The sequence below is a fragment of the Bos javanicus genome, chromosome 3, assembly GCF_032452875.1.
Source record: "Bos javanicus breed banteng chromosome 3, ARS-OSU_banteng_1.0, whole genome shotgun sequence".
Taxonomy (NCBI): domain Eukaryota; kingdom Metazoa; phylum Chordata; class Mammalia; order Artiodactyla; family Bovidae; genus Bos; species Bos javanicus.
In genome coordinates, this window is record NC_083870.1 from 55,216,035 (window position 1) to 55,236,436 (window position 20,402).

General features: G+C 38.4%; 1 protein-coding gene across 2 annotated transcripts in view; it reads left to right on the forward strand.

Moving 5' to 3' along the window:
- The first annotated feature begins 382 nt into the window (after positions 1 to 382).
- The window catches only part of GTF2B (general transcription factor IIB), a 32,576-nt gene continuing 12,556 nt past the window's right edge, over positions 383 to 20,402 (forward strand). Inside the window, exons 1-2 of one of the 2 annotated variants that reach the window (XM_061411353.1) lie at positions 383 to 491; positions 5,300 to 5,406. In XM_061411353.1, coding sequence (XP_061267337.1) covers positions 475 to 491; positions 5,300 to 5,406 — 124 coding nt within the window. In that variant the 5' untranslated portion in view covers positions 383 to 474. The other variant, XM_061411354.1, reaches the window with a different exon arrangement.

Below are 20,402 nucleotides of genomic sequence, written 5' to 3' on the forward strand. Positions count from 1 at the left end.
GGGTGGACTCCGGGAATTGGTGATGGACAGGGAGGCCTGGCGTGCTGCGGTTCGTGGGGTCGCAAAGAGTCGGACACAACTGAGCGACTGAACTGAACTGAACTGAACTGATGGGGGCTTTGCCCCCTCCACGAAGCTCAGTATTTTGTGTTGTAACTCAGTCAAGTTGAAGGTATCTCTGGTGCAGCACGTTTGCAGGGTGCCCTTGGGAATTTTTCCGGGTGATTTCCTATATTTGCCCAGCCACATAGAAAATGACCGAAAGTGAATAGGGAAATAACAAAACGCAAAGCACGGGGCGTACCCGAGCTCACTGTTCTTGGCTCTTCTCCGGACCCGTAGCCACGCCCTATTACGACTGCGTGGGCGACTCGCCTATAAAAGCCAGTCTCGCTGCGTTTCGTCGCCACTGTCTCTTCCTGTCTGAGGTTGCGTCTGTCGTTGTTTGTAGCTGGAGCCGCAGTGGCCGTGAAGATGGCGTCTACCAGCCGGTTAGTACGTCATGTAGAGCCCAGCCAGCTGAAGGGCGGGCGTCGAGTGCCGGGGCTAGCAGGGCGGCCGCTCCCGCTGCTTCATCGAGCAGAACGCCTCGGAAGTGCGGGGAGAGGCAGCCGGAGCCGCTGGCCGCCCGGGACAAAGGCACATCCAGACGCAGGGCTGTCAGGGGTGTCGCAGGGGGTAACGAGCCGCCGGCGTTTCTCCTCCAGCGTCCTTGGTCGTTTTCTCACCCAGGCATTATCGTGTGGAGGGGCTCCGGTGTCCCCAGCCTCTGGCCTCGGGTCTTTTGCGTATGATCCAACTGTCCTTTTTTCTTAGATTTTCCACGCTTGTTTTTTTTAATCTGTTGGTCTGCCAGCCGAGGGTCCTTGAATCCTCTTCTAGAGAGCGGGAAGGGGTTAGTTCTAGGCCTTTATCCATCTGGCAAAAAGTTAGGGACGTCAGCGTTGGTAAACCTGATGGAAACTGATAGCCATCCCCGAGGCCTTTTGAAGTGGAAGCTAAGGCATTTCTGAAGAGTTGATAAGTCTCCTTAAGAGATTTCTTTAGAGATGTCATCTGTATACTCCTGAAGAAAATTTTGCCTGCAGAAAATTAACGTATACTGGGAAGTCACTCGGAGAAGGCAATGGCAACCCACTCCAGTGTTCTTGCCTGGAGAATCCCAGGGACGGGGGAGCCTGGTGGGCTGCCATCTGTGGGGTCGCACAGGGTCGGACACGACTGAAGCGACTTAGCAGCAGCCGCAGCAGGAAAGTCACTAATATATTTTAAAAATGTGATGTACTGATTGATACCTACTGCAAATGCATACAGTGCCATTAGAGACAGCCTTTAATCCTGTGACATGAAAAATGCTTGCAGACCCTAATTATGTCTCTCATGACTAGTATGAGGTAGATATTAGGATTTTTGCCTAAGTGTAAACTGAGTCATGCCCATGTTGACTTTTCCAAGGTTAGTATTAGAACAGAGTATAGAATTTCAGATATGTTTCCTGGTATCACACTTGGTAACTCATAATGTATTAAACGTATCAGATTAAGTTCTGTAGCTTCTGGAAGCCAAGGTAACTCTGGCATAATTTTTCTGAACTTGTTCTCATCTTTGGAATTGAGTTCCTGATGAAAACCATCATCACAAAATAATAAGCTTTGAGTAGTCCAGGCCCTTTCTGGTGAGTACCAAGCCTTACTACTTTATGTTACTGTATTTTTAAAAGATGGGGCAGGAGGCAGCCTTAACTAAACTACTTGGAAACAACTCTTAAGGCCAGTGACACTTGTTTACTGATTGTAATTCTGTGATTAAATGCTCAATCATTCTATTTGGGTGTGGCTCTGTCAGGTTAGGCTTCCTTGTAGGTAAATGGAGAACTAGCTTCCCAAAGACACCTATATATAACATTCTCCTATGGCAGATCTACTATGAATATGGTTATATTGGGGCTTTATTATAACATACTGTAGTAGTTAAATATAGTAAATTCACTTGATTGATTCTTTACCGAAAAAAAATACATTTCCTTTGTGTGCTTTATTCTCTTTTAAAAGAAAAAATCTCAGATATTTCTTTGAAATAAATTCTTCCTAGGCTTATTGCAGTTGTCCATCTCTGAGTTTTTTCTACCCATGAGAACAAAGGTGGATGTTAGTATTTCTGTGATAGCTTTTTTCCCCTGAGAAAGAGGGACAGTTACTGGACTATGAAACTGCTTGGTGTTTTCACAGAGAAGAACACAAATGTTATGAGTTCAGATCTAAACTCTACCACTCATTAGTTCTGTGACTTCAGGAAAATCATTCTCTGAGCATAATCTTTAAAATAGAGGTAATGCTTAATTTGAAGGGTTGCTAATGAAGATTAATAATATATGTACAGTACTAGACACACAGTCAGAGAAGGCAATGGCACCCCACTCCAGTACTCTTGCCTGGAAAATCCCATGGACGGAGGAGCCTGGTGGGCTGCAGTCCATGGGGTTGCTTAGAGCTGGACACGACTGAGCGACTTCACTTTCAGTTTTCACTTTCATGCATTGGAGAAGGAACTGGCAACCCACTCCAGTGTTCTTGCCTGGAGAATCCCAGGGACGGGGGAGCCTGGTAGGCTGCAGTCCATGGGCTCGCTAGGAGTCGGACACGACTGAGCGACTTCACTTTCAGTTTTCACTTTCATGCATTGGAGACGGAAATAGAAACCCACTTCAGTGTTCTTGCCTGGAGAATCCCGGGAACGGGGAGCCTGCTGGGCTGCCGTCTGTGGGGTCGCACAGAGTCGGACACGACTGAAGTGACTTAGCAGCAGCAGCAGCCGCAGACACACAGTAGGCACCCAGTAAAGGATAGCTATAAAATGAAGTTTGGAATTTCGTGGCTTCTTAGGCAGCCTAAGTAGTTCTAATGTCAGTGGTGGTGGTTTACTCCATTCCTTCCCTCTCGTTTCTTTCCCTTACTTCCCCCACTGCCCTACTCTTGTGCTTCCTCTTTTGTATTACCCTTGTGGGTTATTTAATTAAAAGTTAACTGCTTGAGCACAGTTTTACTTTGAATAGGTAACACATGCAAATCATAAAAAGCAAGAAGAAAAGCAGTTTCTTTTTTCCCTCACTCCTAACCATCTAATTCTCCAGAGCAGTCATCGTAACCAGTTTCTTGGTGTTTTCCTAGTGATTCTGTGGTTTCACAAACATATGCATATAATCCTAACCTCTCTTCCTTCCAAAAAGTAGTCTAATATAAAAAATGAATGCTCTCTCGCTTTTTACCTTTTTTTGTGAAGTTATTTAGCACACAGATTTTAAGTGTGCAGTTCACTTACAAAGTGAGCACATACACGTAGCTGTCACCCAAGTCTCTCGATCAAATACCACCAGCAGCAGCAGCACTCTGGAAACCTCCTTTATGCCCTCAGTCAGTACTCTTTCTCAAAGAAAACCACATCCTTATTCTTAACACCATAGATTTGTTGCCTAACTTAAACTTTATATATAAATGCGTATGTATTCCTCTGTGTCTGGTGTCTTTTGGTCAGCATTTGGAGATTTACTCATGTTATTGCATATAACTGTAGTTCTTTTTTCAGTTTTCTCTGAAATCCCTATGTTACTCTTTCATTCAGCATATCTTTGAATTGTTCCCATATCATTTTTATATACATATACATGCACACAGTATTCTACTTTTTAATAGTACAAAATATATCAGTCCTTTGAATGCTGTGTGCCACATGGCTGCCCATTGTACACATTTGTAATTACTGTTACTTTTCTAACACTGTCCTTTATTTTGACACAGTTTTAAAAAAATAATTTATACTAATTTCTTAATGTTTTATTTATTATAATTTATGAAAATATTTTCCTAGTAGAAGTTTATGGAATAAGCATGTTGTTGTTCAGTAACTCTTTGGAACCCCATGGACTGCAGCACACCAGGCCTCCCTGTGCTTCACTGTATCCCAGAGTTTGCTCAGACTCACGTCTATTGAGTCAGTGATGCCATCCAAGCATCTCACCCTCTGTCACCCCCTTCTCCTCCTGCCTTCAGTCTTTCCCAGCATCAGGGTCTTTTCCAGTGAGTTATGTCTTTACATCAGGTGGCGAAAGTATTGGAGCTTTAGCTTAGCTTTAGGTGCAGCATCATTCAGGATTGATTTCCTTTAGGTTTGACTGGTTTGATTTGCAGCCCAAGGGACTCTTAAGAGTCTAATAAGCATGAATATAAACTAAACCTCCATTCCCTGTTTTCCCAGTGAGAAGATTCAAGGTGTGTTCTGGTTAACCTGAACGTGTACATTTGGGAATATGGATTATTTTATCAGTTTTTCAGTGGATATTACCTCTGTTGAAAGTTACCATTCTGAACTGTGTTTGCTAGTTTGAGAAACTTTATCCAAAACCACAGATACCTGTTTACATACTTCAAGAATAGTTGATGTTATCTTTTATATATATGTTTGTGAAGCTTGTTCTGTATTACTTCAAGTGAACTTTTAAAAAGAGCTTATTTTCAATGATAGCAGACATTTGTGATTGTAAGACACCACAGCCATAGAAATAATTATTAAATCTATGTTAAATATCTTGGATAGTTTTTAGAACCGATTCTGTCAGGTCACTTACGGCTGATGTGTCTTTCCCATACTGCCTTACTTTCAAAATAAAATAAGCAAATTATTAATATCACAAATAGATTTAAAAGTAGCTTTTGAAGTCATTTCTTGAGTGCTAACAAACTCAGTTCTGGACTAAATGAAATCATCCTAAGTTCAGCAGAGCCACATCTACCACCTTGGTTTGTATCCTTTTTAGGTTCAGTGTACATTCAAGTTTATTACTAAGGTATCCAGCGAGTAGAAAAACACAGAATTGAAATTTATTCTCTCACCAGAGAAGTAAGTGTCAAAGGTCGCAGACCAGATGGTTATATGTATATGTTCCGTGTTATGATGGTAGGTAGTCATTTCCATACCAATCAAGATTTATAAACATTTTAGTAGTCTGCATGTTAAAAAAAAGCTTGTTTTCTGTTTACATTTTTAAAACCTTCCATTCTGCAAACCAGGAACTATTCTTACAAAAGGCAGTTCCAGTATTATCTGTTAATTACTAAGTAGGATTTAAAGTAACTAAGATGTTTACTTTGAAATCTGAGCTTAAATGTCTTATAAGTGTAAATGTACTGTAAATTTATTGGGAAAGTGTTCAGAATCCACCTCTTCCCCCCTCCGAAAGATTAGTAGTGTGTTGCATATTGGTTAGAAGGATATTTAAAAAAAAATTTTTTTTTTTCCCACGTAGTTTGGATGCTCTTCCAAGAGTCACATGTCCAAACCATCCAGATGCGATCCTAGTGGAGGACTACAGAGCTGGTGATATGATCTGTCCTGAATGTGGCCTGGTTGTAGGTAAGCAGTTACTATGATTTTAATTGAAAACACTCTTTTGGGTACTTTGCTTTTGTATATTTTCCAAACTCTCTTTTAATGAATACATTTTTACTTTTTCCTCTTACAGGTAATACATATTTTTTTGTAAAGCAAATAGATTTAGAAGAAAGGAAATAAGTGAGAGTAAAATCAGAGACCATATTTTACTGTCTATAGAAACACATATACTTCATAATGTGGGGTAGGATGGACATCTAAAATGGAGGTAATTAATCCAGAAGGAAAGGCCTTTAGTCCTTTGTTTCCTGAGTTTTTTGGCTTAAATATTTGATGCACACTTGTGCATATGGAAATAATGAATAAATGTAATCTACCTTTTGTGATTTTCTTATATTTAAACATGATTTGTTTCAGAGGAATGAAATTAGATAAGCATGAATGATTTTGCAGTAATAAAGGTATGTCTTTATAGAGGTATTGAGTCTCATGCAAGGCCTTTTAGTCATCAAAAAAAGATTGGTTTAAATTTCATTTGCTCATACAGACTGATTTATTTATGAATTTCTAGTGTAAAATTGTTATTGCCCAAAATACTGCTTCTTAAAATTTCACTTTATTCCTACTTGCTCACTAATCTAGATCTGTAGTATAACTTTAGGATAGAGATAGTCTGTTCAGAAATTTTTCTTATGGTGGGGTTGTCTCCAGCACCTGAGAAAAGGTATAATACTTCAAGGTTTGAAATACTCAAGAATGAAACTGCTAGCAGGCTTGTGGGCAGTGTAACAGAAACATGGATAGTGTTACACTGTGGAAGTGTCTTTTTTGGAGCACGTGCAATATTCATCCGAGTAGGCTGCTTGCCTCAGACCTCCAGTGGGAGTTTTAAATCATACAGAGTTGTTAGTAGCAATTGAAACCCATTTGCAATTACATTCTACTCAGTAAGTATATTAACAGTTAATAAGCTTATATGCTAGGCACTGTTCTAAATGACTTACATATTCACTCAGTTTTTCCTTAGTGACACCTATGAGGTATATCTTCATTTTAGAGATGGCAGAAACTGAGGATTAAGTAGTCCAGCAGTCTAGTTCCACTGCCATAGTTCCATTATGACCTGTCACCTATTTTTATATGCCCTGTGTGCTGAGAATGACTTTTCCATTTTTTTAATAGTTAAAAAATCAAAATAATATTTGGGGACATGTGAAAATATTATCAAAGTCAAACTTAAAAATAAAATGTTATTGGAATATAGTCACACTCATTTGTTTATGTATTGTCTGTGGCTGCTTTCATGTTGCATAGCAGAATTTAGTGGTTGTAAAAGAAAATGTCAATGTATGGCAAAAACCACTACAATATTGTAAAGTAATTAGCCTCCAGTTAAAATGAAAAAAAAAAAAGAAACCTTACATGTTGTTCTCATCACATCATACTGCCGCTCAGTGCACCACAAATCCGTTATAAATCCGCAGCATTTTGAGTGCCAGGCATACCTCCATACTGCAACTCTTATTTATTTATTTTGTTACCATTGCATACCCATCAAGTCAAAATGAGAAAAAAAAAGAACTCTGAATGTCATGTTTTTAAGGCATAGTCGGAGAAGGCAATGACAACCCACTCCAGTACTCTTGCTTGGAGAATCCCATGGACGGAGGAGCCTGGTAGGCTGCAGTCCGTGGGCTTGCTAGGAGTCGGACACGACTGAGCGACTTCACTTTCACTTTTCACTTTCATGCATTGGAGAAGGCAATGGCAACCCACTCCAGTGTTCTTGCCTGGAGAATCCCAAGGACGGGGGAGCCTGGTGTGCTGCCGTCTATGGGGTCGCACAGAGTCAGACATGACTGAAGCGACTTAGCAGCAGAGCATAAGTTTTGTAACTGGACGAAATGGCGAATCATTGTCCTTATCATGTGGTCCATACTATAGATACACCAGAAGAAGACAATTGACATTATCAGGCTAAGCACTCATCACAGTACTGCTAATTCAGGAAAACAGTGATCATAAAATTTAGAAAATGTCAAGTAGAAAATCTCATCACAGCTGAATTTCTTCACAAAAGTAAAAGAATAAAAATAAGGCTGCAGTTAAGTTTCTGAGTGGCTCATTTGTGGGCCAAACAGGGAAGATCATTTACCAATGATGAGTTATTTGTGTGTGTTTGTAATAGCTAAAGAAATGTGTCTAGAGACTATAAACTTAGTTAAGACTGCTAACCTCTCAGAAGAAACAGTTGCTTGAAGAGTTGAGGACGTTGGCAGTGACATCAGTAGTAAATTAAAAACAAGATAATTTATTTCAAGTATTTTTCCTAGACTCTTGATGACTAGACAGGTGTTGTTGATATTGCTGATTTGTTTATTCACAGAGTCAGTGCAGAGTTTCATAGATTGAATCAGCTGCATGGAACAACTACAGGAGAAACTACTTCTAAATTAAATTGCCAAAATACTGATTTAGTACAACCTGAAGTGGAATCTGCTAGGATGTGTTAAAAATAAGGTGTAGTGCAGAAGACTTAGTTGGACAAACTTATAAAGATTGTGAAAATGGAAGATTTTTCAAGTGTATAGTTATCCATTGTATTATTCATCTGCTATGCTGTGAAAAAGGTTTGAATTCATCACATGTTATTGATCCATATATATAATGTCAGTAGTGAATTTCATTCAGTCTCATGGACTTAACTGTCATCAGTTCTATAAATTTTTGTCAGAAATAGAAGCTGAGTATCTTGACTTGCCCAACCACACAGTCATTTGGTAACTTAATAATGGCAAAGTTTTCTTGTGACCTTTTTTAAAGCTCTGGGGCAAGGTTGAAGTTTTTCTGAGCCAGTATTGCCCTCAGCCACTACTGTTGAACACAAATGGCTTCAGAAATTAGGTTTTCCTGCAGAGTTGCTAGTGTTTATTAATAAATTCAATCTAGAACTGCAAAGGCAAAGTGGTGATTGATTACACTGTAGTAAAGCCAGTTTGACAACTAGCATTATTTAAAACATAAGTAATGTCAAATTGCTTTAATACATCTTATGTACTTTCATGGTTGTCAGAAGTTAAAACAAAAACTAAGATTTTAATTCCCACCCAAATCTGCAGTGGATATATTTTCCAAACTCAAACTTTAGTCAGTGTTTTTCAGACCAGGATACAAGTGCAAAGGAAATTTTCATATTTTAAAGCTGCTTAACTGCAATTAAGGAGATTCTACCTAACCTTTAATTAGAAGTGATTTTTTAATCTACAATATAGTGACATGATAAAAGGCAAATATCAGAAGAATGTAATAAGATTCTATAAATGCCTTCCAAACAGTGAATATGCTCTATTAGAAATGCTTGTGGATTAATGTCAGTATTTGATTGTACTTGTCTGCATGAGGGAAGACATTTTTAAAAGTAAGATATATAAAATGTTATTAATATAACACTGACAGATGACCATTTGTAATTGATTAAAAAAAATTTTTTTTGATGGTTAAGGAACACTAACTTTGAACTCTGATTAAGTGATATGTTATCCCTTCAAAAGAGAATTCTGTTATTCCTAGTAGTAGAAATTGTATTATAACAAATTATATTTGGTCATTATTATATTCTTAATCAATTAAAAACTAGTGGATTTTTCTCTTTTTGTTTAATTACATATATATATATATATATAAAATAATAACCTCAGTTTGGCCTCTGGACCCACAAAGCCTTTATAAAATGTTTTCTATGGCCCTTTACAGAAAGTGTTTGCTGACCCCCAAGTTAAATGAGAGCATTCTAATTCTTACCAAGTAGTAAAATTGAACTGATTATATGTAAGAGTGAGACAGAGACAGAAGATTAATTAGAATTTCAGTTTCTTGGTTCTCTTAACTTCTGTTGCCATTTAAAAAGAAATAGTGGAAAAATACTGTATTATATTTCCAGTCTTTCCATCAGCTTCACTTCTGCTGTAACTGGCAAGATAGTTGGATAAAATTAAGTAACTGGAGAAGGAAGATATAATTCTCAAGTCTTATATTCTTTTTAGTGCTTGGAATCCTAAATTTTACTTTTTTTTTTTCTATCTCTAACCAAAGACAGTTAATTTCCTTTTAATTTTGCTTTATTATTATTATTGAACAGCATCAAAAATGGTATTTTTCATTCTAACGATGTAAGCTAATTTTTTTTTTTTCCAGTTTATTTGGCTGCATCTGGTCTTAGTTGCATCACACAGGATCTTTCATTGTGGTGCACAGACTCTGTAGTTGTGGCTTTCCTGGTGGCTCAGATGTAAAGAGTCTGCCTGCAGTGCAGGAGACCCAAATTCGATCCCTGGGTTGGGAAGATCCTCTGAAGAAGGAAATGGCACCCCACTCCAGTACTCTTGCCTGGAAAATCCCATGGGCGGAGGAGCCTGGCAGGCTACAGTCAGTGGGGTTGCAAAGAGTCGGACACAACTGAGTGACTTCACTTCTTCACTTCACTAGTTGTGGCATGTGGACTTAGTTGCCCCATGACATGTAGGATCTCTGTTCCCCGACCAGAGATCAAAACCATGTCCCCTGCACTGCAAGGTGGAATCTCAACCACTGGACCACCAGGGGAGTCCCTAGGCTAGATTTTAAGGCCTGAAAAATTTGAAGTATAATCTGATTAAACTTTTCTATATATAGAAATATCTGTTTGTGATGCTGGGTTTTCTGACATAAAATATAACAAACTTTTGTCTTAACATACACAGTAGCCTCATTCACAGGTATTGTGGTTAAATGTATAATATGATGCCCTGCAAGTGAAGAATATATTTCATGACCAGACAAGAGGAGGCAAGCAAGAAAGAGTCTGCAAACAGAAAGTTCCATTTTGCTGATGTTACCATCAGCCAAATTATGTTGAAAATAGTTTAATTGATCATGACTTTCCATGAGTCTAAATTTTAAAAATACATACACATATGTACATATATACAGAAACATATATCATTGTCATATATTAATAATAAATCAGATTTCCATCATCATTTTGATTTAAAGGCATATGCTCTTCTTTTGTCAGCTCAGTTCAACTTTTATCTCTAATACTCTGGAGATAGAGAAGAAATTAAGCTGGGCAAATATTCTGTAGTCCACTGAGGGCATAAAATTTGTAACTTTTTAAACATTTGAGAGATTGATGTTCATAGTGATTTATATTTAGATAGCATCATCATATGTCTTCTAATAAATAATTTTGGTGTACATAGTTTGATTATACTTGCCATGAAATTTTACACTGCCTCAAAGTTTTTAGGCTATAACATTTCTTGAACAAGCACTTTGAATAGCTTTTTGTTTAAATAGTCACCAGACAACTTTAGAAACAAGCCCTTTTAGAATTGTTTCTGGACAACTTTGTACTTAATATTTAATATTAATGTGTTCTTGAAACTTAGGGCATCCCATTGTCACTAACTCCCTTTAATTTTAAACTCAAGACCAGATACTGCTTAACTGTCATTTTTGGAGCCATATTGTACCCCTCTCTACTGAGGCATCAAGTAAGAGTGCCCATTACTATTATTTTTTTTTAAGTGAAATAATTCATAATACAAAAAATATGTTTTGTGTGATATAAAATATCTTTTTATAGTCTCTAATAACACTTCTCACTGTCCTTCAAGCCATCATTTGTAGGCTACTTGAGGCCCATCACTCAGTCTTAAAACCAGTGCCACATATTTTAGGACTTTATTAAAGCAACATCATACTTTCTGGAACCAGTTTCTGTTTCAGTTACATGATGGACCACTTTAAAATTTAATGGCTTGTAACAGCCATTTAATTTTGCTCAAAATTTTATATGTCATTAATTTGTGAAGGGAGTCACTTAGGCCACTGTTTCAGCCCTAACTGGACCTGGAGGGTGCACTTCCATAATGGTTTCTCACCTGCATTTTGGTACCTTTCTGCTCCTTGACCCTCCCTGTGTTGAAGTGTCATCCTCGAAAGCCTTTCCGTAGTTGTATTAGAATAGCTCATACATGATGGTTGGTTTCTAAGAAAGATATCCCAAGAGCAAGTGTTCTGAGGGAGAATGGAAGCTGGACTCAAGTAGTTAAGGGCTGTGCCTTGAAACAAGGTCACTTTTGTATTCTGTTAGTCACAGCAGTCCTAGGACCCACCTAGACTGGAAGGGGAGAAGAAATAGCCCCACCTCAGTGTGAGGGTAGTAACTGAAAGTCGCTCAGTCATGTCTGACTCTTTGTGACCCTGTGGACTATACAGGCCATGGAATTCTCCCGGTCAGAATACTGGAGTGGGTAGCCAGCCATTCCCTTTTCTGTGGGATCTTCCCAACCCAGGGATCGAACCTAGGTTTCCCGCATTGTAGGCAGATTCTTCACCAGCTGAGCCACCATGGAAGCCCCAGTGTGAGGGTAACAATGTCATATTGCAGAAGAATATGTGGATGGGAGATATTATTGCTGCTATCTTTGGAAAATACAATTTGATGTCTTGTTTAATTTTTCCCCAGTATTTAAATGGTTGTGTAGTATTTAGTCTCTCCTATAATTTAGATTGTTTCCAATTTCTTTTTAGCTCTTTGTAAAACTACTTACATATGTAACAGTTGACATCTGAATTATAAGATTGTTATTTTAGACATTTGAAGTATTTGTCATCGGCTGTTTTGTCAGTGACCCTTAAGACATTGGTAGTGATCTCTCAAATAGGGCCAATTTTTAAAGCAAAGCTTTGTCATTTCTACCATGAAACTGTTGGCCCCACCAGCACTGATTGTGGGTCCCCCCCAACAGTCCTGTGTGATTATGTCACCATAAAAGTCGAGCACTAGGTGGCAGTATAATCATACTTAGATTATCAATTTGTTCATAAATGTGACCTTGTACATTGTTTATACATGACTTATAGGCTGTAAAGTATTAAGTTAGTAAATTATCAAGGCTTTTATAAATTAGGATTTCACAGTGAAGTGTTGTATAGAAATAGTGTTATCAACTTAAAGCCACTTTTTGAATACCATTTAAAACAGAATTCCTTCGTTTTTCTTAAAAGTAATGTAAGGAAAATACAGGAGAATAGTTTAAGTTCAGTTCAGTCGCTCAGTCGTGTCCGACTCTTTGCAACCCCATGAACTGCATCACGCTAGGCCTCCCTGTCCATCACCAACTCCCAGAGTCCACCCAAACCCATGTCCCTTGAGTCGGTGATGTTATCCAACCATCTCATCCTCTGTCGTCCCCTTCTCCTGCCCTCAATCTTTCCCAGCATCAGGGTCTTTTCAAATGAGTCAGCTTTTCGCATCAGGTGGCCAAAGTATTGGAGTGTTAGCTTCAACATCAGTCCTTCCATTGAACACCCCAGACTGATTTCCTTTAGGATAGACTGGCTGGATTTCCTTGCAGTCCAAGGAACTCTCAAGAGTCTTCTCCTGCACCACAGTTCAAAAGCGTCACTTCTTCGGCACTCAGCTTTCTTTATAGTCCAACTCTCACATCCGTACATGACTACTAGAAAAACCATAGCCTCAACTAGATGAACCTTTGTTGACAAAGTAATGTCTCTGCTTTTTAATATGCTGTCTAGGTTGGTCATAACTTTCCTTCCAAGGAGTAAGCATCTTAATTTCATGGCTGCAGTCATCATCTGCAGTGATTTTGGAGCCCAGAAAAATAAAGTCAGCCACTGTGTCCACTGTTTCCCCATCTGTTTCCCATGAAGTGATGGGACCAGATGCCATGATCTTAGTTTTCTGAATGTTGAGCTTTAAGCCAACTTTTTCACTCTCCTTTTTTACTTTCATCAAGAGGCTCTTTAGTTCTTCCTCACTTTCTGCCATAAGGGTGGTGTCATCTGCATATCTGAGGTTATTGATATTTCTCCGGCAATCTTGATTCCAGCTTGTGCTTCTTCCAGCCCAGCGTTTCTCATGATGTACTCTGTATAGAAGTTAAATAAGCAGGGTGACAATATACAGCCTTGATGTACTCTTTTTCCTATTTGGAACCATTCTGTTGTTCCATGTCCAATTCTAACTGTTGCGTCCTGACCTGCATAGAGGTTTCTCAAGAGGTAGGTCAGATGGTCTGGTATGCCCATCTCTTTCAGAATTTTCCACAGTTTATTGTGATCCACACAGTCAAAGGCTTTGGCATAGTCAATAAAGAAGAAATAGATGTTTTTCTGAAACTCTCTTGCTTTTTCGATGATCCATCGTATGTTGGCAATTTGATCTCTGGTTCCTCTGCCTTTTCTAAAACCAGCTTGAACATCTGGAAGTTCACGGTTCACGTATTGCTGAAGCCTGGCTTGGAGAATTTTAAGCATCACTTTACTAGCATGTGAGATGAGTGCAATTGTGCGGTAGTTTGAGCATTGCCTTTCTTTGGGATTGGAATGAAAACTGACCTTTTCCAGTCCTGTGGCCACTGCTGAGTTTTCCAAATTTGCTGGCATATTGAGTGCAGCACTTTCACAGCATCATCTTTCAGGATTTGAAATAGCTCAACTGGAATTCCATCACCTCCACTAGCTTTGTTCGTAGTGATGCTTCCTAAGACCCCCTTGACTTCACATTCCAGGATGTCTGGCTCTAGGTGAGTGATCACAACATCATGATTATCTGGGTCATGGAGATCTTTTTTGTACAGTTCTTCTGTGTATTCTAGCCACCTCTTAATATCTTCTGCTTCTGTTACGTCCATACGATTTCTGTCCTTTATTGAGCTCATCTTTGCATGAAATGTTCCCTTGGTATCTCTAATTTTCTTGAAGAGATCTCTAGTCTTTCCTATTCTATTGTGTTCCTCTGTTTCTTTGCATTGATCGCTGAGGAAGGCTTTCTTATCTCTCCTTGCTATTCTTTGGAACTCTGCATTCAAATTGGTATATCTTTCCTTTTCCCCTTTGCTTTTCGCTTCTCTTCTTTTCACAGCTATTTGTAAGGCCTCCTCAGACAGCCATTTTGCTGTTTTGCATTTCTTTTTCTTGGGAGAATAGATGAATTTGAAAGAGAAAAATGAATCACTTTGACCTTCCCCTCTTAAGTTATTCTGGATATTATTAATACCAGTTAATCTGAGACATGAATGTGAATATGCATTAAGCAGTTTAAAAAGACTGCAGGCTCCACTTTCAGAAACTCTAAACAGATCTATTCTGTAAATTTTAGAAATTGCCACATTCTTTGAGATCTCTGTACCTCTTTAGGCTTTTCATCTTTGCCCTCATGTTTCCCATGTCTCTAGACCTAGACTTCAAATTATTCCTGTAAACCAGATATCTGTGTGTGTCCATAGCTCCTGGAAAAACTAGTAGTCCTTGGCCCTGGAGTCTAGACTTGGCTCTACTACTTAATGAGTTATGTGACTTAGGTCAAGTTGTATAATTTTTCCAAGCTTAGCTTTCTTTATATGTAAAATAAGTATGGCCCCCCTTCAAGGGCATGTACCATAAATCTCATGTTTACTAGGAACTGTTAAGAATCAAATGAGGTAATGTATAAAATAAACAGTAGAATTTTAGTATGAGATTTCAGTGATACATATTTTGGGAATGTAAGTACTCCTTTTTTCTTAACCTTGTAGGAAAAAGGATGATTCTAAGTCTGAGATGCCGTTCTCCCTAGCAGGTCATTTGCAAAATGTGTTTGAGAGATTGTTATTGGTCTAGCATATTTAATGCTGCAATTATAGTATTTTAAACATTATCAGATTATCATCTTTAAATTTGAATTAGCAATGTTTCCTAAAGGAAAACATTTAGTTTAAGATGGCCAAGTTATATTTTTAAAGTAAGGAGTATTTGTATTCATTTTCAGATTCTTGCTTTGTCATGGCTTGTAAGCCCTCAGACACAGTGTTTTTACCTAATTCAGAATTTTTAATATGGACACTACTTAAGCATTAGAGAATAACTAATTTTGTTTGGGTAACACAGGTGTTCTTTGAGGTAGGTTTTTGTTTCACAGAAAGGGAAACTGATGCTTGGAGTGTTTGGGTAATTAATTCAAGATTCTCTGTTTAGTAAGTGACACAGTCACTTAAATCTAGATCTGTTGGACTTGAAAGGCCTTTGGTCATTGTACTTCTGTTAAGCACTGCTGGTCAGGGAGAGTGTTGGAAAGATGAGATGCAATAAGCAAGCTCTGGACTAGCTCTTTGGCTAGTGTGTGGAAGGAAGGGGTGAATTAAAACAACAAAGTGGTAAAAGTTCTATTACAGATCTTCCGAGTTTGAGTTTGAGGAGAGCACTGGGAAGGAAGTGGTGACTTCCTGAGGAAATTACTGTTGAATTTACATTGAAAACATGATCGATCATTAAGAATGTTAGGGTTTATGGAGGGAAAGTCATTTCAGGTAGAGGGGTAAAGAAACATACGCCATAGGATAGAGGCCTGAATGGATTAGTGTGTGAATGACTAAATGTTATTGTGGCTAAGTTAAGATGCATCTTATACCAGAGGCATAGCTCCTTAGCTTAGATGCTGCTGCTGCAAATCTGCCAATTTCAGGAGAAGCAAGGTCTGTTCACATATTCAAGGATGGAACTATTTTCCAAATGGTAATTATCACTGTTGACTTGTACAGGTTCTCCCCATCTCCAAGGGTCTAAACATGGATAAAATAGGCTTTTATGGGCTGGTCTGGGAAATTAACCATGATTTGGTTTGTTTCTAAAGGATAATTCATTATGAGTTGGTACCTGGTTTGCATTGTGGAAACATAAATTGATTTAGAGACTGACTATATTATTAATAGTATTTTTTATGAAGTATCTCTTGACCAAAGTTCCCTTCAAAGATATCATCAATGTACGATTTCTGATAAGAATATATAGTAACCCTAGACTAAAAATTTGGATTCTTTGAAATGTGAGAAAGGTTAGATGACTGAGGAAGGTGTGGAAGCTAATGATGCATTTCATTTTCAGCATTAGATTTAAAAAAATACAATGTGATGGCTTAAACAGTTTTCCAGGGCACCTAATTTAAAAATTCAATGCTTTGGACTTATCCATTTTAAATAATAATAAATGTTGTTTGTTGTTTAGTCCTAAATAGTTTCGTATCTGACTCTTTGACCCTGTTGATCTCCGCTTATAATTTTGCCTCAGGTCTCTCAAATATTAGGAAAGGTTCTGGATGTCATATGTAAAGCATTTAGTGCCTGAAACTTAGTAAAAGCCCAGTGTGTGCTAAGTCGCTTCAGTCATGTCAGACTCTAGAGACCCACCAGGCTCCTCTGACCATGAGATTTCCCAGGCAAGAATACTGGAGTGTGTTGCCATTTCCTCTTGCAGGGGATCTTCCCAACCCAGGGATTGAATCCATGTCTCCTGCTTGGCAGGTGGATTCCTCACCACTGCACCACCTGGGAAGTCCTGAATAATAATATATTTTGATTATTGAAGCTTTAGACTTACCAGCACTTTTTAAAACTTTTGTTGTTTTAAATTAAATGGTTTTAGATAAATCTAACATATGAAAACAAATGGCTTGGGAAATACTGTTCTAAGACTCTTCTGAATTCTCTAGTAGAGGTGGGTGGTACACCAAAATAACTTAAATCCTTTTCCAGAAAGATGGCAGAAAGATTTGGAATTTTGGGCAGTTCCTCTCAGTATCCCTTTTTAAAAAATTCTTTTGTAATTTACAATAGAAAACAGAAAACAAAAATATCCTGAGTCTAGGTCAGGCTAGAAAGTCAGACTATATCTCCAATATTGGTTTCCTGGCTGCTTTTGGTATGTTGCAGTTTTCCCCTCTATTAAAATTGCTATCTTAAGCCATTATGATTTTAATGTTGTACTACAAAATACCATTGGTTGTAGCTTTAGTAGCTTGCCTGGTACAAAGGTTAAATGTTTAATTTGCCCCTGTGTACTGTTTCCTTTAGACTGTCAGGCAAAGTACCTTGTTTCTAGGAGATATACTTTTCTTTCTCCTGATCCCATTACTCCATATAGCAGAAACTGCTGGTTGTTTCCCAGTAGCTATTACTGAACTCTTTTTTTTTTTTTAAGATCACTGTATTATTGATATATTGTTTTTTTCTTTGTAATTTTATTTATTTATTTTTGGCTGTGCTGGGCCTTCGTTGTTGCACAGACTTTTCTCTAGTTGTGGTGAGTGGTGGCTACTTTACTTGTGTTGCGTGGGCTTCTCATTGCAGTGACTTCTCTTGTTGTGGAGCACAGGCTCTAGGGCATGCAAGCTTCAGTGGTTGCAGCTTCCAAGCTCAGTAATTGCGGCTCATGAGCTCTAGAGCACAGGCTCAATAGTTGTGATACTCAGGCTTAGTTGCTCCACATGTGGGATCTTCCCGAACCGGGGATGGAACCCTTGTTTCCTGCATTGGTAGGCGGATTCCTTACCACTGAACCCCCAGGGAAGCCCCAGTTCTTTCTTTAATAATAAGAATCCCTGAATTTTAACTGGTTCCATGGCTGCTCAGCTAGCGTGTATTTCCCAGCTTCCCTTGTAGTTAGCTGTGGCCGTGTGATTGAATTCTAAGATGCACTGTAAAGTAGAAAAGATTTGTGCACCTCTAGAACCAGCCCTAAGGGATGTGCTTTCCCTTTTTCTGCTTCCCATTGGCTAGAATACAGATATGATGGAGGGAACTACCAATAGTCATCATATGCTGCAGAATGCAAATCATCATGAGGATGGCTTATCAAAAAGATAGGGAGTCACACTAATCCAAAACTATTAGTATAACTCATGGACTGGTAACCTGAGAAAGTTCTATCTTGTTCAAGTTACTTTTTATTGTTTTTGCTTTAATTACAAGTCTACCTGTATCTTTTCTAATATTGATACATTTTTTGAATCATACCAGAAGTTTAGTTTTGTTTGGGTTCTTTTTTGTCTGCCAGGGATTTGTGAGTATCCAGAGAGGCTGAGAATACTTGAGGTGGTGGATTGGAAGGTTTTCCAGTGGACTTTGATTGATAATTCATTATAGGATGAATAAGCATAAAAATCAACCTGAGGCTTATGAATACAAGCTACAATGGAGGAACAGCAGTCCTGTGGACTTAACAGAAAATTCTTCTCCTGATAATAGTGATGGTTGCTCAGTCGTGTCTGACTCTGCAACCCCATGGACTGATAGTCTGTGGAATTCTCCAGGCCAGAATACTGGAGTGGGTAGCCAATTACCTTCTCCAGGGCATCTTCCTGAACCAAGAATCAAACCAGGGTCTTCTACATTGCAGGCGGATTCTTTACCAGCTGAGCTACCAAGGAAGCCCTCTCCTGATATAGTTTACCAGTAAAAAATTATAGAAAATAACTACTTTTTTGTGATCAGTGAAATAAAGCTTCTTTAATGTCTCTATTAACAAGGGTCAGAAAGAAAGAAGATAGCACAAGGAGACAAACACAGTAAAACTGTTTTAGATAGCAATAAGCTGACTTAACATTCTAGAAAATTGAAACAGTAAAACAGAAAACAAACCTGAGAATATAGAGAGTGAATTTTGGAAAGTGGTAAAGACAGGATAGCCATTATGGTACTATTTGAAGATGCAGGTGAATATGATCAAGTATTAAAGGTACAAGAAAACTTTACATTGCTCACAGAAGACCTTAGGGTTGCAAAATCAAGACTCCTGTGCACCACTGGGGAATGTATCCTTAACATTTAAAAAGTTTTATTAACAGAAATTTGTATGCAGCTAACCAGTAAAAATGTTACCTTGAAGGGACCTACAATTTTACTGATGAATTACTTCTCTGTGACAAATGCTAATACAGTGAAGTTAACTCTCAGTCCTGTTTGTCTTGTGACAGAAGGAAGTCATAGAACAATCTTTTAAAAATTATACATAAATCCACAAAAATACAGAGCTTGAGTTTTATTTGCTGATTGTCAAATTTATTTGCTGATTTTATTTGCTGAGTACCAGTGACCACTCACTGATACTTCTTGGGCCACATGGTACAGTTTTATTTCCCCGCTCGCTCTGAATTTAAACATCCCATGGCTGGCTTTGGCTGTGGCTGGTGGCCTGTGAGTAGAAATGTTACTATTGGAAACGATTAAGTCAGTGCATAATTCATTCCCCGGCCATGATGACTGGCTTGCCTCAAGAAGTAGCAATTCCATCATCCTGAGTAAGGACTGCATAGAAAGCAGTTCTGTCCCCTGCTATACACAGGTAATATGAATAAGAAAGAAATCTTTGTTTTAAGCCACCTAACTGCTGAATCTGTTTATTATCTCCAAATAATTTAGTTTCGCGAAAGTACTAGAAGAATAATGGCCTACAATGTGCTATGTAAGAAGATAATACGTAATAAATACTGTAGTCTACTGAGATGATAGACATTTAATAAGCACAACACTTTTTCCTCATTTAAGATGCTCTGAGGTAGAGTACAATGATGCTTGATGCTTTAACGGAAGACTTTCAGTTCACCTGTCACTTTCATGCATAATGTCAAAGTATTGGGGACATTTTTGTGTTAAAGGCATTGTTTTGAAGGTTCTGACAAGTGCTTTAGATACAAATTATAAATGGGAGTTAAGCATTGGAAAGGGAACAATTCCTTGCCATTGATGGGACTCTATGTCTGGATTGTTTAGATCATTTTTTAAAAATTAAGTCTATTAAAAGTAGCTGAATATAGGCATGTGAAATACAATAGCAATTTCTAGTTAGAAAATGAGATTTTTAAACAATTTATTTATTTTTGGCTGTGCTGGGTCTTCATTGTTGCCTGGGCCTTCTCTGGTTGTGGAGAGCAAGGGCTGCGCTCTAGTTGCAGTGAGCATGCTTCTCATTGGAGCACGAGCTCCAGGGTGCTTGGGCTTCTGTTGCTGCGGCATGTGGGCTCAATCGTTGCAGCTCCTGGGTTCTGGAGCAGAGGCTCAGTAGTTGTGGTGCACAAATCATAAGGTAGGTGTGTGCCAAAGTAGTTGAACAGTTTTAAACTAGTGTGAATGATTTTGGCAGTTACTCTCAATTTCTTCCTGAAAAAAGAGAGATGAAACTCATTCCTTTAGAATATA